Source organism: Bombus vancouverensis, chromosome 11 (assembly GCF_051014615.1).
Source record: "Bombus vancouverensis nearcticus chromosome 11, iyBomVanc1_principal, whole genome shotgun sequence".
Classification (NCBI taxonomy): Eukaryota; Metazoa; Arthropoda; class Insecta; order Hymenoptera; family Apidae; genus Bombus; species Bombus vancouverensis.
The window spans coordinates 793,826-810,777 of record NC_134921.1 but is presented as its reverse complement, the minus strand read 5'-3'; the positions used below and the strand labels follow the sequence as shown (position 1 = coordinate 810,777).

The window sequence follows — 16,952 nt, the reverse complement described above, 5'->3', positions numbered from 1 at the left end:
CTTGCTGACCAACCGGCAAATAAAAAATCATAAAAATTGTTTCAATGTGTTGAGGTCACGCATAACTTCTTTTTTCATTGACGATTACCAAACAGGTAAAATTTCGAAATTGTACGAAGGCCACGTGACCAGATCGTATTGGAATTTGAAGTGCATGGAAAAAGACAACTCGAAGTACAAACCTTGAGCTGTACTACTCGAAGTACAAACGTGAACTAATAGATGCAGAAAAGCAATTAACGCCAAACATCCGAACAGCATCTTGGAGCCCGTCATTGTTCTGAAATAAAAGAAGTGACGAATTAAAAAGACGCAGGACTAATAATAATAAAGGAAACTTAGTTCGTATTATAAATTGAATTTACATCAGAAAAGAAGCACGATCAAGCGAAACAGATCGTAGAAATGACAAATATCATCGATATACGTTTCAGTGTAATTTCACTTTTGAAAATTATTTAGTTTAATACGATCGTATTCATCGCTCTGAAACTTTCATTGTGCTGCAATTTGTGCTGCGTCTTTTTAATTTCTCTATCTTTCTGTGTTTTCGGAAAAATTACTTGAAAGATTAAGAATTGCTTGCCTTATTTTATTTTCGATTAGTTAGGATTTGATTATTCCAGGTAAGGTTTATTATTTATAACAGGTTTTATCACTTGTTTATTATTTAGGAGTTTGTTATTTTAGGATTAGTACTTTTTAGGATTTCTTATCCTTCGAGTTTCTGTTTCAGATATCTAGGTCTATTTCAAGATGTTTCATTACATTAGGATTATTTATTCGATTAAGATAATTTAAGAGTTTCACAATGTACAAAGAAATAATCGCGTGAAATTTAGATTTATGCTTTAAACGTATTAAACACGCGGTAATTTCAATGTCTATAGCCTCGAACGTGTTCTGATTAGTTGTGTCATTGTCTGTGACATTGAAATCACAAAAATCCATTGCAAGTGTGCTGTCATGCAATGTGGATGTAATTGGGTTTTTTGGGTATTTCCTGTATCATCTGATTTGTACAGTACTATTTTAACGCAAGGACAGGAAACTTATTATATATTTCCCGTCCATTATTTGAATCGTTGTGAAGTGTAACGAATTATATTCGATTCGAGGAGATGTTAATGAATTACCCATTTCATATGTAATTACATGGAAATAAAAATCATTGCAAAAATAATTGATCTAATGACAACGGAATTTCCAATATTTTTTTGTTTCGTCACGTCTTTTTCATAATATATCTTTTATAGGTACGTGATTTATTAATCGTTCGAATGGAAATAATTATTCGTATAATATTCAAATGATTCTAGCCATAAAATAAATTAAAACGATACCTGTCAATGATATGCAATCTGCGTATGACGTCAACCTCGATCTATGCTTATACAAGAAATTTTATCAATCAATGACTAGATATACAATAATCAAATATTATAAAATTTCCTGAAATCCTTTAGGTGTTAATATTAAGGTGTTAATATCTTTAATATTTGCAAGTTATTGTTTAGCGCTAATTAGTTAGAATGTAACAAGTGGTGTACCAGAATTGAGATAATTAAGCCACACGAACAATCTTATTTAGATCTTTTTAATTTTTTAATTCTCTTTTGCTCCAATACTTCGTAAAATTAATCTTCGTTAGCTACTACACTTCATAGAATGACAAGAGATAATTTTTCTTATATAACGTTTCATTCATAAAATCTATCATTAAAGTATATCTTCATAAAAATATCATTCCATACTAACGGTATATTTGGTGTCATACGAGATAACAGTTACCAGTGATGACATATGTAACTTTATAAAGATATCTCGTTTTATTATATATTAAAAGAATGTACTCATTGCTGCTATATTTCAGATGAAAAAAAGGAGGCAACGATTTTACAGTAAAATCGTTCGTTTACAACTGATTCATTTACATTTCATGATAATACTGTGCATTCTGAATATGCTATGATTTGGTTTAAAATAATAAATAGTCCATTCTTGCATACTATTGCTCCGGCTTTACTTGTATTTTCGATATTGGTATAAATAGAAAGACAATTAATGTCGTTCGAGTCTATTTTCGGATCATTTATATTACGTTTAATCCATATAGTTATTATATGAGACATAGTATCGTAAAATTTGGAAGAATAAAACGTTCGTACAGGATGTACATTTTATAAGAACTCCAACAAATCTGTGTGTGCACCTAAAATACAAACCGATAGTGATTGTTCATAAGTTTATATACATTATCTAATGTCAATCGAAGGTATCAATTCTTTTTCTCCATAAGAGTACTTTTTCATTTATATGTGTTCAAAAATACATGTGTTCAACCGTGAAGCATATGTCACCTACAACGAAAAAGAGTTTTCCTATACTTAATATTTCCTTTGTATACCTATGAAAGTCTATTCTTCGCGTAGTATGAAATTATGAATAAATCTGGAATATTGTTCAATCTGAAAAGAAAAATAACTTATTGACATCATTCATTGATACGAGATTCAGAATGTTTGTTTTGTCTTGCAGAGAAAGAAGGCAGCCCTTTCTTTTAATGTGAAATAGAAAGCGAAAATTTGAAAACAGATTTTTTGGAAATTTACTTGCAAATATCGTTTTCAATATCGTGATTTTCTTCCCAATGGTACTGTACTTTCAAATTTTCCAGTATCCCTCTAAAAACAAAAAGTCGAACCTCGTTATTATTAACGTAGGCATTACAAGGAAGAGAAGTATTAGAAAGCAGCTCCTTTTTATTATGGATTTCTTTATAATCATGTAAATAAGAAATTCCGGAAATTTTTTCCTCAAGAATTTAATTCTTGTGTTTTGATTGATAATTATTATACTGCATACTAACTTTTCGCATACTGTTCGCGTCTAACAATTTCCTAATAATAACTACTTCAAAATTACATATGTTCTTGCACGAATTCAAAAGTACGTATGATACAATTACAATTGATTCTAAAATAATAATTATTTAAAGATATTAAGATACTAATTAAACGTTTCACTATATTTCAAAATCTGGAACAAATTTTTATTTATAAAAAATGAAACTGTCTTTATATATTCTTTGTCATGATGCTATTTCTTATTACCATGTCGACATTTTTTAAAATTCATTTTGTTATCTCTACGCAATATGAAAATTCATATACTGCTTAATATTTTTTACATATTATCCATCCACCGCATGATATCTCCTGAAAAATCAAAATATTAATGTTATATTATTACAATGCTTCTTAAATTTCAATTTTTGACAAATTTGAAATCCAATATATTTTGCACAATTATTATTTATCAAAAAATTCTAAGTTAGTAACATTCTTTTCAAATGGCAAATAACATATACTTTGACTTACCTGTAAGTTTTTGTTCCTAATCATCATTTCCTCTTATAGAACATCATTATTGTTCTTATAATTACTACCAGCGTCATAGATATTGTAGTGGCTACAACTGAATTAATAGAAAATGATAAATAACTGTGTATAACAATAACACATAACTGTGTATAACAATGACACATAACTTTTACTTACATATCAGTCGATAAAGGATTACTGTGATATCCTGTTGATGTTTCTTAAGACACTTGATTAGGTGTGATACGGTATCATTCCTTATGGTATACTGTAGATAAGTATTTTAGAAAATAACAAGAATAAATCTAAATTATTCAGAGGTTCCAGTTTCGGCTTAGACATAAATACAGGACCATTTGCAAAGAAGAAAGGGTGCGTTTCTACAGCCTCGTTATAGTAACCATGAATACCAATCTCTGAATTACTGGTTACTAAACATAAATATCCTATAAAATTTAATATATTTCTTTAATTTTTAATACATACATGAGTTAGTAGTTCTAAATTATGAATCATCCTACCTGTGATATTACACTTTTCCTTATAATATCATCACTCATGTAAACAACAATAAGATCATGTAAACCATGTCATCCTATCTTACTGTGAAGATACTTAGTTATGTTATCTAACATTATAAAAATATCATCAAATTCAAGTCCTTTTATTCACATCACATGGCCACGACGATCTGGTTCTTCGTTATATAATGTTCTAAAATTTGTCGTACATATAGGATGTACAAACCGTGATATCAAGGTATCAGTTCTTCTTTCCCAAGGGACAGTTTCATTAAAATTCTGATAGAATTAAAAATTAATTATTAATATTCTAACAATCATATATGTAGTATCGTGGACGAAAGGCCTGGGAAATATCGGACGAACTATGAACAGTGTCGCGAGAGCCGAGGCGCCGTCGGGCCCATCAATGTGTCATCGGTCTTTTGAAGTGCATAGTTTCGTGGAAAAGACCTACGTGACCCTGGCCACGAGCGTCTGCGGAACACGTGTGCGGTGGGCCTAGGAAAAGGACAACAGAATGCGACAACAGCCAGAAAGGAGCAGTCGAGAAACAGAGTGTGAGTCGAGAACGAGAGTGCGAGCGGAGGAGCTGAGTGCGAGTTGAGCGGAGACGGAGGTTGCGAGTGGCGTTGCCGAGAGAGTGTGGATTGCGCTGTGTTCTGTACGTTTAGTATGAATAGTTCAAGTTAGGCCACAATCGTCTTTTCTGTCCGATTAACATCTCTATTGTCCACGTTTTGTAAACATATTACATCACGATATTACATATTTTTGGGGGCTCAGCCGGGATTGGACAAGACAGAAAACGAAACGGTTTAACAGAGCTATTCGAGCTAGTTGTGAATTTACCGGTACGCGGTGCGGTAAAAGACGATATCGTTGACTGTTTAAGTTTGTGCAGTGTGAAAAATGGCAAACGTCGAGGACGAACGATTGTCGGGTGAAGAGGGTTCGACGCTGGAGGAGCTGAGGAATAAGCTCGCGCGAATGAACCTCCCTATATCGGGTGCGAGGTCAGTGCTGATTGCAAGGCTGAATCGGGCGTGTAGGGTTGGACAATCGTATCGTAAGGGATCGACGGGCGGTGAAGAGCTAACCGGTCAACGAGATTTAGAAAATGTACAGAGAGCTGAGCGTGATTGCAACGAAGATGAGGACGTTGAGAAAATGAATACGAAGGAGTTGAAGGAGCGCCTCGCTAGTTTGGGTTTAAAAACGACGGGAAGAAAAGTAGAATTACGCGCACGGCTACGAGCGGCTATGGATGGTAATGACATATCGTCGGAAGAAGAAAGCGACGACGAAAGTGAGGATGAAGATGACAGAAAAACCGCCAGAGGATACAAGAGAGATACGCGAAGGGTGTATCAGGACCGTGACGAATGTTGTCGAAGGGCATGTGTTGGTTCGACGCTGAGTTTTAGAGACGTCGAAGATGCATTAGAGTCGTTTAGTGGCAACAGAGGTGAAAATGTCGAACGATGGTTCGAGTCGTTCGAGGAAGTCGCTGATACGTGCATGTGGTCGGATGGGCAGAAGGCAGTCTACGCGAGGAAGCTGCTGAAGGGATCAGCGAAAATATTTGCGAGCTTCGAGTGTCATGCCAGGACTTGGCATGAGTTGAAGAGGGGGCTAGTGAAAGAATTTTCGAGGAAAGTCAACAGTAGGCAAGTTCATCAGAAACTTGAAGAAACAAAAAAGGAGAGTGATGAAGCATGTTTGGCGTACATGTACCGTATGCTCGAGATAGCCAGCCATGTGGACATGGAGGAGGAAGCAAAGGTGGAATACATAGTGGATGGAATAATAGACGACGAGAACAATAAGGCTGTATTGTACGGCGCTACGTCAATCAAAGAGTTGAGGAAGAGGTTAGTAATGTACGAAGAGCAGAAGAGTCGCAGAGCAAAGTCGATTGTGAAGCCGGCTAAAACCCAGAAGAACGGGAAGCCCAGTCAATCTGTAGACGCAATGAAGAAAAGAAGATGCTTCATTTGCGGTAGTGAGGATCATCTAAGTGTTAAGTGTCCGGAGAGGGGAGAAGGTGTTAGGTGTTTCAAGTGCAGCGGATTTGGACATATTGCAGCGAGGTGTACGGCACAACCGAAAGAGACTTGCGTAGTGTCAAGATCCGAAAAGGGGAAGTATGTGAAGGAAGTGGCGATAGATGATTGTAGGTTTGTGGCATTAGTGGATACAGGTAGTAACCTTACGTTCATACGAGCGGATGAGTATGCGAGGTTAGGATCACCACCTCTGGGAAATTGCAAACTTAGGTTCGATGGTTTTGGTTCTGTTGGCAATAGTACCTGGGGCGAGTTTACAAGGGTAATGACGGTCGACGGGTACGACTTTACTGTCACCCTGCATGTTGTCTCGAATAAGGTAATGACAAGACACAGTCTACTCTTAGGTACCGATTTTTTAGACCAGGTAGAGTTGCGAGTCAAACGGGGCGAGGTGACATTTTTACGACTCGACGATCAGACCGACGGTCACGAGGACGCGCCGGATGTACTGAGGGTAAACGCGATAGAACAATCCGACCAGATCGGTTTGTCACATGTACGAGAATCTCATTACCGTGAAGCGATTCGAGATATCGTTAGGGGGTATAGGCCGGAGAAGAAGCGAGACGTCGGAATAACCGAAAAAGTAGTTTTGGAAAGCGACAAGCCGGTAGCGCGAAGACCGCGAAGACTGGCGCCGTCGGAAAGAAAGGAAGAAGATGATTTGATGGAAGCGTGGACAAACGAGGGTGTCATCAAATCGTCAGACTTGGAGTATGCGAGTCCGATAGGTGTGGTTAGAAAGAAAGATTTGTGTGTGCGTGTGGCTAGATGGGCCTTGTTACTAGGCGAGATTAAGTATCAGGCGTGTCATCGGCCGGGGAAAAGTATGCAGCATGTAGATGCTCCGAGTAGGAACCCCCTGCCGAGCACTATGTATGTAACGGAGAGTGAAGACGGGCTGATTGCACGGTTGAGAAGGGCACAGAACAAGGACATTGAAGTCTGTAGGATTTTGGACGCCGCAACGTGCAGTCAGGCCGATGGGCAGGTAGTAAGAAACAATATTTTGTATAAGGAGTGTGAGGACGATGTGCTAATAGTAGTATCGAAGGCGATGCGGGCTCAGGTAGTCAGGCAAGCGCACGAGCGTGGGCATTTCGAGGTTACCAAAACAGAAGCTATGGTCAAGAAGGACTTCTGGTTCAAGGGGTTACGCGAAAGGGTCGAACACGTGGTATCCAACTGCCTTGACTGTAGCCTAACCGAACGAAACATGGGTAAGCTGGAAGGGAACCTGCGAAATTACAAGAAAAGAAGAAAGCGTGCGAAGCAGTACCTGAGGAAGGACCCGTGCACACCTCGATTTTATGAAACCTTGGGTCCTAAATGCCGAAAGTGACGCATCTGATGACAGCGAGATAGAAGGCAACATCTGAGGGCAGATGTTATTGCAGGATGGCCGAATGTAGTATCGTGGACGAAAGGCCTGGGAAATATCGGACGAACTATGAACAGTGTCGCGAGAGCCGAGGCGCCGTCGGGCCCATCAATGTGTCATCGGTCTTTTGAAGTGCATAGTTTCGTGGAAAAGACCTACGTGACCCTGGCCACGAGCGTCTGCGGAACACGTGTGCGGTGGGCCTAGGAAAAGGACAACAGAATGCGACAACAGCCAGAAAGGAGCAGTCGAGAAACAGAGTGTGAGTCGAGAACGAGAGTGCGAGCGGAGGAGCTGAGTGCGAGTTGAGCGGAGACGGAGGTTGCGAGTGGCGTTGCCGAGAGAGTGTGGATTGCGCTGTGTTCTGTACGTTTAGTATGAATAGTTCAAGTTAGGCCACAATCGTCTTTTCTGTCCGATTAACATCTCTATTGTCCACGTTTTGTAAACATATTACATCACGATATTACATATATGTTAAATACATTATAGTCAACGATATATACCTGAGCGAATGTAGGGGTGATTCCTTGATAATTATAAATGTCATCAGCCCACATCATTGTGCCACTTCTTTGTACTCCAGCCTCTAGATTAACAGCCTAAACAAACATACAAAATTTTATAGAAGCTGTACAAAATATAGTATATATGCGCAATATTGAAGCGTTCAAGGGGATATAAAGGTAATGTACATCACATACACGTGTACTCTCATGCAACAAAATACAATTAGATTTAATAGTACAAGCTCTTTTATTCATCATAATAGATTGGAAATTTAAGTGTCTTACGAGGGTGAGTAAAAAGTTACCCGCTCTATCGGTGTAGAATTTATTTTAAGCAATTGTCAAAAAAGGCATACATCATTTTTTGACGTAATCACTCAATTTCTGTATACACTTTGTCCATTTGCTGAAGGACCTTCGTATTTTCTCATTAAAAAATGTTTTGGGCTGAGCTGCGAACCACGAATGCATCGTCTTCACCTTTTCATCAGCTTTTTCGGCATCCATCTCGCACAAACTTTTTAAAACTCAAATCTGTCGTGCACTATTGCATAAGCAGAGCCGTGGCTGATTTGCAAATGATTTGCCACATTATCCAGTGTCACTCGTCCATTCCATAGAGCATAAGTTCATGAGCACGTTCAATGTTGTCATCGTGGATGTGGACGGGCGTCCAGCTGTTTTTTCATAACACTTGTGCGATCTTCTTTGAACTTTTGTGCCCATTCAAACACACTTCGTGACAAAACACTTTCTCCATAATGTGCATTAAATCTTTGATAAATATAGGCATCAAACATAACCTTTGACCACAAGAAACGAATCACAGCATCCTGCACTGTTTTCCTGCAAATCACCATTGCAAAGCGCCATTACTCGCGCAACAGTCACAAACGAATTGACGTAACACAATGAAACCTACGCAGCAGCACTGAACAGATATTGACGTCATACGAAGAGTGCAGATGGATCAATACGGTCGACAGAAGTTTTAACTATCTGGAGTGCGGATAAATTTTTACCGAGAGTCGTATAGGAATCTATAATCTGTAAGTACACCTTTGGCTGAATGGAAATTTCTCTTACATATAGTCAAAAATGCAGAAACAGTGTATTGAATTGGAAAGTGATAAAAAATAAGCGAAGTTTCGAGGTTGCATGTGATTGCATGAGTACACAGGACGTTTTTAGCGAATAAAAAATAATTTTGAAAGACACGAGACTTATCTTGTATTTTATGCACTCTCTGTGTCCGAATCTCCAGAAGCTCTCTATCTTATGAAGTGTTTTAGATTAGCCGGAAAATTTTGTATGTACATACAAGAAGTATACGATCTAAGTGGAATATTCCATTATTCTCTTGATACAACAGAAACGAAATTTACAGAACTTCTCAGAAAGTTGGTTTATTATTACCAAATTAATAGAATTAATATACGTTTATCATCTTTACATACCCAAGTCGTGGAGGTTTATCGTGCGTAAAAAATTAGTGTCGTTTCAAAGTTACATTTCGTACATTTTAAGCCTATAATTTGTAACGTACAAAACAATGTGAATTTGAGCTGTTTCTTATCTCCACAATAAGAAAATCCAACTTTACGTTTTTTACACAATGATATTTATGGAACAGTAATATCATATTATTGCATCGCTTGGAGAATGAAGTCAAGGTACGATGTGACCCTAGTGTAAACGCTGGGATAGCCAGCTGTGCCGCACTTATAAGCGTAAGACACAATACCTATTAAATACGAGGTTAATTCATGTTGTATCAGCAGTGGTCCGCCGAGGTCAGCCTGAAAGGATCGTTAAATTTTTAATCAAAGATACTGAAATATATCGATCGAATTGTATTGAAATTATACTTATATACAGTAATAATCTTCTATTGATTTGTGTATAGAAATACTCCAATTTATAATGTACATGTTATATGTATTTTGAGCAAAACTAAGATTAGAAGGAAATTAGATTAAATACCATAATGAGGTGTGTGAAGTGGGCAAAACTATTAAATTGTGTTTATCTATTATTTCTAATGTTTAAGACGTCGATTTGATGTTAATTCGAATTGACGTGTCTTCAGATACCGTATAGTTTGTAGTAACTCTGTAACTTAATTACCGTACAAGAATCCTCTCCACCCTGAGCATGTTCGGCGCATATTATACCATCAGTGATATCAGGTGCATTAGGAAATTTGGAATAAGCTATTTTGCATTCGGCGTTCTTAATCACTGGCATTTGTACTTCCATTAATGCATTACGTCGTGGTCGTCCTACGAAGAAAATAAGAAAGATATTTAAGACTGGAACTGTTTAATTTTATTATAAAATTGATATCACTTACTATATCTTAACGCTCCCCATCCAGCAACAAGGGGTTATAGCCGACGAAGTTGCTCTTTCGTAGGGGCTCTTTCGTACAAATGGGATATACGTACCCTGAAAAATAAAAAAATAAATGAAAATGCAGGAAACAAATGACGAAAAGTATGAGAAAGAATTGTACACGCTTTATGACACAATATATGTGTACAGTAAGAAATTTCAGGATATGATACTTCAGCAATACTCAATAGCATATATATATATATATATATATATATATATATATATATATATATATATATTGAGGAGTTACTCGAAAATGGCACCTCCTCCACCAATCTAAGAATGGCAATATTATGATTGTGTATGTTTTCTATTCCATCCATATGTGCACAATGTGCTGCGGTCAAAACATGCCTAGCCGATATCAGGGAACCTCCGCACTTCCATAGTGGTTTGTCTGGGTTTCGGGAATTACGAAAACCTAATGCAGCGATCCGTGGCCAAGCGCCTAAAATGCAATAGTCATAGTTGTGAATATACATAATTTTTTCTCACATAACGAGTAACAACGATTATTACCTATTCGATATTCGATCATACAGCAGACGATAAGTACATACGTACAAATACTCTGAAATAGAGATTTGATAAAGACAGAAATTAAATTTTTATTCCAGTGAAATACAAATTATTAAATAATTCTATATAATTTCTATTTGAACTATACTGAACTATAAAGTTCAAACGTGTAATTTCTGCCCTAACAGTTTTTGATCTCTATCCATATTATTACTCCTATATCAATTTTTTATTTCAAGCAAAAAGATACTCTTCCTAACATGAAGTAAAAGAAAGAAATAATTCAAGTTAATAAGTAAAGTTACTACCGATAAAATCATAGCATTATTATTTAGTCTAATTGAAATGTACATTGATGTGCTGTTTAATGCCTTTAAAGTTCATTCTTTGCAGTAAATGGCTTATTATTAATCGGAAAGAAAGACATAAAACGTACCAAGTTCAGCTGGTTTACCATCGACCACCCTGGTATGAGAGACGTTGCTAAAACCACAGTATGGTGGTCGCAAAGCCTTATACTTATACACAGTTTTTATTAAAATTTCTCTCTTCTCTTTGTTTGGATCGTTCGGACAGCAAACGATCGTAACATTGCCCTGGTATCTGCACACTGATCGTCTATAAAAATCGGTGGCTGTACGGTACTGTATCTGCCATATTTCTTGCAGAGGTTTACATTTTCTGTAGTCAAGGCACCTGCCTTCTTGATTGTCCGGTGTGGTACATTCTGGATCAAACAATTTTAAAACATTTATACAGTTCAAAGATGCGTAAGAAAGCGACACCGATTACTCAACTTTCGAAGTAAAAAGCCGATCAAGTCCACCGGATTGCCCTACAGACACGTATTAATCCGTAAGAGTTAGTCATCATGTTGATAATAATTATCTAAAGAAACTTTTCACGAGAAAATATAAAATTTTAATTGATTAGATATTGTGTTAGCCATACTTAAGAAAGAAAATGAAAATGAATGAAATGAAAGAAAAGGACTACCTTCAACCTCATTTTTTAAATAAACACTTTGTCAGTTTTGCGGTAAATAAATTCTTAGGAATTCAGGACAGTTTTTAGTGAATCATTTTGTTTCGACCGTTCGCGGAGAGACGCGATCGCGAGATAGCACGTCAACGAGAGTTGTAAGTTCCCGTTACGATTAAATAATCGACGCCACGAACTGATCGATCCCCTTATTTCGATTATGATAATAAGGGTAGTTCAATGAAATTCCACAGAATTAACACAAATAAATTAATGTTTATTTCAACAACTTATTAACTATAAAGATATAAACGGAACAAAAAAAATGTAACTGCGTTTTGGTTGATAAGTAATGCGCGACATACCACATGTGTTGACGGTTCGACTTCTCGAAAAGTTCTGAACGCCTTTCGATTTTTTTCGTTTTTTCTGGAAGGCGACCCCCACTACGTTCGGATCACGCCACATTCTTTTACTGCGAGGTAAAATACGGGCCACGAGTCGACGTTTCTGGAAGTCGCCCTGCTTAATGAACCACGCGCTTGCCACTACAATGTTTGTTTGCCGGGCAGACGCGACGATCCGTCTGCGACATTATAGTGGCGCGATCGATAGTTAAGAATATGACCTATGGTAAGCCGAATGGCGTAACATTCTCCCCCCGTTGAGAGGGTACCGATCAAACTAGGGAGGTGTGGTTGAAGTTCCCATCTTATTTCGTCTCGGTGGCTAGTTGTTCGGGTTTCTCGAGATCGGGTTGAATTGGCAGTGGGACAAGCCTTTTGACGCCCCGATCCAAAATGCTCTTTGCCGTCTGAACTGTAGCTGTCCGGATGACACCATCGGCGCCTGGATGAACCTTGATAACTCGGCCCAGAGGCCAATGCATGGAGGGAACGTTGTCCTCTCTGAGGATGACGATTGTGCCTTTTTGGATGCTGTGTCCACCCTCGCTCCATTTATTGCGGTTGGTTAGCTCGTTCAAATACTCCTTATGCCAGCGGTTCCAAAAATGTTGTTTAAGCTGTTGGATATGCTGCCATTTGGAGAGTCGGTTCGATGGAATGTCTCTGAAATCTCGATCACGTAAGCACATTAATGAATCGCCAATGAGGAAATGTCCGGGAGTGAGGGCTAGGAGATCATTTGGATCGGTGGAGATAGGAGTTAGCGGGCGGGAATTGAGGACTGCTTCTATTTCTATGATAAGAGTATTACGGTGTTAAGTTCATATGTTTCTGTTTCTCCACTCGCGCTGCGCCATAATATCCTTTGATATTTCCGATCCTCTGGTCGTACGAGGAATTGCCGATACATTTTCTCGATGTCGCCAGTGAGTACGTACTGATGAGCGCGGAATCTAATTAATATACAAAATAAATTGTGAATTGATTCGAGAATATAGTATTTCCCCATTTTCATGATTATCGTGATTTTTGTATAAATATATTTTTTAAGATACTAATAATTAGGTACTTATAAATTAGTATTATCAATTATTTTGCATTTATAATTCCGCCTCTAGTATAAGTGTTAATTGAAAACTAACTTTATGTTTCAAAAAGTACTAGCAAAGTCGTTGAGTAACAAGCCACTGATGCTAACACAAATAGCATTGTCGTAATTAAATATTTCTAAATATTCATTTTTCATTTTGAACCTGTAGAAACAATTTATTATATATACTATTAGCTAAGTAATTGCATATTTAATTAAGTCGAAATATAAAACTTAGTTATTTTAATAATTTAAAAAATAAAAAACTGACAAACATTTCAATTTAATTTATGGTTGGAACAAAAGACAGTTATTTTTCATTAATTGAAATATTGCAATGCAGAGTACTTTCCAAAATACGCCGAGAGTATTCCTGATGGTGAAACGAGCGTTGCTTCATCGAACGCAGCTAAAGAAAACAACATCTATGTAGTTGGTGGTACGATGCCTGAAATAGAGGGCGATAAATTGTACAATACCTGTACTATTTGGGGTCCCGATGGAACTCTGATAGCAAAGCACCGAAAGGTAAGTAATATATTCCTTTATGGCTTTGAATTTGAAAATATTGGGGTGAAGAAAGTGACTCTATCTAGGAATAATTTAGGAATATACATATGTACATACGTATACTATAACCAATTCTATAATTTACGGTTTATAAAATACGTTATGATACGGGAAACGCCCATTTTTGTTGTAATGTGTTTGTTGTTGTATAAATTTTTCACATACTTAAAATATTATTATACTTATTTTTTCTCCTTTTTAAACATTATTAAATGATAAGATTTTTTAATAAAAGAAAGTGATAAAAACGCTGTCAGTTATTAAATAAAAAATAATTAAAGTTTAGGAGTTGGTAACTTTGATATTAAATTACAAAAGTTGCAGCAATAGAATTAGCGACCACATTTTTATGTTATTAGGTACATCTATTCGACATCGACATTCCTAATAAGATTACTTTTCGAGAGAGTGATTCACTCAGTCCTGGTAACTCCCTAACGATGTGAAGGGCTGCAAAATAGGTATTGGCATTTGCTATGATATTAGATTCGAGGAAATGGCACGCATTTATCGCAACAAAGGTACAGTAACTTAATCGATCAATACTTAACTAGCAAAAAATTAAATATCTTTCTTAAATATATTCTATATAAAATTAATATAATCTGCAACTCTGTATAAAAAGAAGCTTAATTTAAAAAACCAGTATATTTGCTGAAAATGAAACAAATAAAAGAATTAAAAGCACAATAAGAGGACTGTCCTCGCATATTCAGAAATGATGGAATGTGAACCGTGCAACTACGAAGTTAATTGGTATTCGGTGGCTTCATATTTCCTGCTTCTCTGGGTTAGGTTGCCAAATGCTGATATATCCAGCGGCATTCAATATGACCACTGGACCACTGCACTGGTCATTACTTCAGCGTTTCAGAGCGAATGATAATCAATTATACGTTACCTGCATATCACCGGCTCGTGTTCCTTAAGCAAGTTACGTCGCATGGGGACATACACAGTTGACCAATCCCTGGGGAAAGATTCTTTACGATTTGGAAACTCAAGAGAATATGGCAGTCACCGATATCGGTAATTTACAGCTTAAAATTAAAAGCGAGAGATCCATGATGTAATTAATTTTTAGTCTCGTTAATTTATCGATTTAGCCATCTTCCTCTGTATTTGTTGAATTTATTAGTAAGCATTACTTATTACTTCGTATGTTTCTTTTTTCTATCAGATCTAAAAGTTGTTGAGGAAGTAAGGGCTCAGATACCTAAATTTTCTCAGAGACGTACAGATTTGTACGACACTGTCTGTAAGAAGGAGTAACTCTACACTAAAACAGAAAATGTTTTTTTATAATATTTCTACTACAATATCCTTTTTTTGTGAATTATTACTAATTTCTTATCATTTGTACTGAATGAATGACTCAATTAAGAAAACCAAAACGTTATAAATAATAATCTGTATATCTTGTGTATCAACATGTAATTGGATATTATAATAATATAGGAATGCTATAATAATATAGGATAATAATATAGGAGAATAATAATATAGAAAAAAATACATGCTTTTAAACACCTTTAATATCGATCATATAAATTGTTATAATTCACAATGATTACGCATACATAAAAGACCCCTTGATAGTAAAATTTACGATCAAAAGGCAATTACGTATCGTTTAACAACATTTAATTTATAACACCTTTTAAACATTTAGACAGATTAACACATAACACTTCTTATATATAAACATCAATTCGAAGTTATCAGCTTGGAGAAATTGGTCGATTAATACCTGTAGATTGTCTGTTTCGATGAAAGACTTAAAGAGAGCAAAAACATGATAATGCCGCTAATATAATATTCCTTCTTTCTTGTATCTGTCTGCCTCTCAGGTCGTTTTACTAATTACAATAAGTAATTTCGACTTCTTTGCGCTCTCTTTTAACGCATTCGAGACCGAAAGAAATTCATATCAGTCAGTAGGCAAGGGTATAATATACATATTTTATATATAACTTATGTAGTAATGTATATATCATGTTAATTTCATATTTTTTTCAATATAGAATTATTATATATATATATATATATAACTGTACATAATACATTATAGAATAACATAGTGTATAATTTTATATTTTAAAAATATGAGGCATACTATTTAAGATTGTCATCGATTTAAAATCAAAGTATGAAAAGGATACCCTGGAGAGAGTAAAACACAGAATCATTCCAACTAAACATTCAGATCGTACCGACACCTAGGTATCGTTTTACAATTAAATCTCGGTCTCGAATGGATTAAAATGAAATACATCATTGCAGCTTCAACATCTTCAATATCGAGGAGATTCAAACTTTACAAATAAAAACGGCCTGTTCCCCTTTCCACGACAGACTCTCATACCATATCCGCTCTTATCCAGGCTTTTACTTGAAACCAGCAATGCGTTCATTTACAATTTAAATTTACCCGGACCATCCACTGAATCGTCAGCCCTTTATAAATATATAATGAACCCAGAACATGTGCCTGTGCCCCTGGTATCGACGCTTGTGATGTTCGTACCGGAACCTTCGCACAATTTCAATTTGTCACGCGTGAACATCGATTCTTCCAGGGGTCACAGCTTTATGCGGCTAAATCCTTTAGAACGATTAAAATGATACTAATGATATGGTATTTTTTACAAAGATTTAACATATCCATAAAATAGGAAGTTTCGTGCTCTCCTATTTTATATTAATTATAAATTAATAAGTTTTATATGTGTTATTTATAGATCTAATAAATTTTGTATTGGTTTACAGCAGGTGCTCCGGGTATAAACAGACGACAAACGAACAAATAGAAATTCAAACTATTGTCGTTGTTTAACTCGCATGGGACTATAAGCTCGAATTGGACTTAAACGTTACGATCGTCGAGAATAATTACTATATGTACCCTGTACGACGGGCAGAGAATCTTAAGTTATTAACGGCAATTCCTTTGTGCATAATTCAGGTTTATTAACAACCTGTAATGGATAATCATCGATGAACTCTTTTTGAATAAAGTTCACATTTATAAAGCAAACACTATAAAATACGACAGGACAATTGTAATCGATAAATAACATTTTATTAGGATATTATAAGAAGCTAAGATATCGAGGTACATT

General features: G+C 36.2%; 2 protein-coding genes and 1 long non-coding RNA gene across 8 annotated transcripts; 1 reads left to right on the top strand and 2 right to left on the bottom strand.

The window, feature by feature from the left end:
• Positions 1 to 1,581: 1,581 nt before the first annotated feature.
• LOC143303366 (venom serine protease Bi-VSP-like) lies at positions 1,582 to 10,360 on the bottom strand. Of its 6 annotated transcripts, XM_076622805.1 has the most exons (8): positions 10,220 to 10,360; positions 9,994 to 10,148; positions 9,611 to 9,665; positions 7,864 to 7,959; positions 3,905 to 4,183; positions 3,561 to 3,829; positions 3,381 to 3,477; positions 1,582 to 3,218 (listed from the first exon to the last, which is right to left on the bottom strand). In XM_076622805.1, exons 2-4 carry the CDS (start codon positions 10,123 to 10,125, stop codon positions 7,952 to 7,954), a joined length of 195 nt encoding a protein of 64 aa, XP_076478920.1. In that variant the 5' UTR covers positions 10,126 to 10,148; positions 10,220 to 10,360; the 3' UTR covers positions 1,582 to 3,218; positions 3,381 to 3,477; positions 3,561 to 3,829; positions 3,905 to 4,183; positions 7,864 to 7,951. The 6 variants fall into 6 exon arrangements, 3 of the variants coding, with proteins under 3 accessions (XP_076478920.1, XP_076478921.1, XP_076478922.1); XR_013059558.1 differs by lacking the exons at positions 9,611 to 9,665; positions 9,994 to 10,148; positions 10,220 to 10,360 and adding exons at positions 8,172 to 9,225; positions 9,324 to 9,579; XR_013059559.1 differs by lacking the exons at positions 9,611 to 9,665; positions 9,994 to 10,148; positions 10,220 to 10,360 and adding exons at positions 8,172 to 9,201; positions 9,324 to 9,578.
• Positions 8,779 to 15,345, top strand: LOC143303367 (uncharacterized). The gene is made up of 5 exons (XR_013059561.1): positions 8,779 to 8,915; positions 13,604 to 13,788; positions 14,190 to 14,351; positions 14,626 to 14,859; positions 15,011 to 15,345. It is a non-coding gene; the product is annotated as an uncharacterized LOC143303367 (long non-coding RNA).
• Positions 10,219 to 11,756, bottom strand: LOC143303364 (venom serine protease Bi-VSP-like). Its single transcript, XM_076622804.1, has 4 exons — positions 11,219 to 11,756; positions 10,783 to 10,834; positions 10,514 to 10,711; positions 10,219 to 10,314 (listed from the first exon to the last, which is right to left on the bottom strand). The coding sequence occupies exons 1-4, from the start codon at positions 11,237 to 11,239 to the stop codon at positions 10,226 to 10,228; spliced, it is 360 nt and encodes a 119-aa protein (XP_076478919.1). The 5' UTR covers positions 11,240 to 11,756; the 3' UTR covers positions 10,219 to 10,225.
• Positions 15,346 to 16,952: the final 1,607 nt, after the last annotated feature.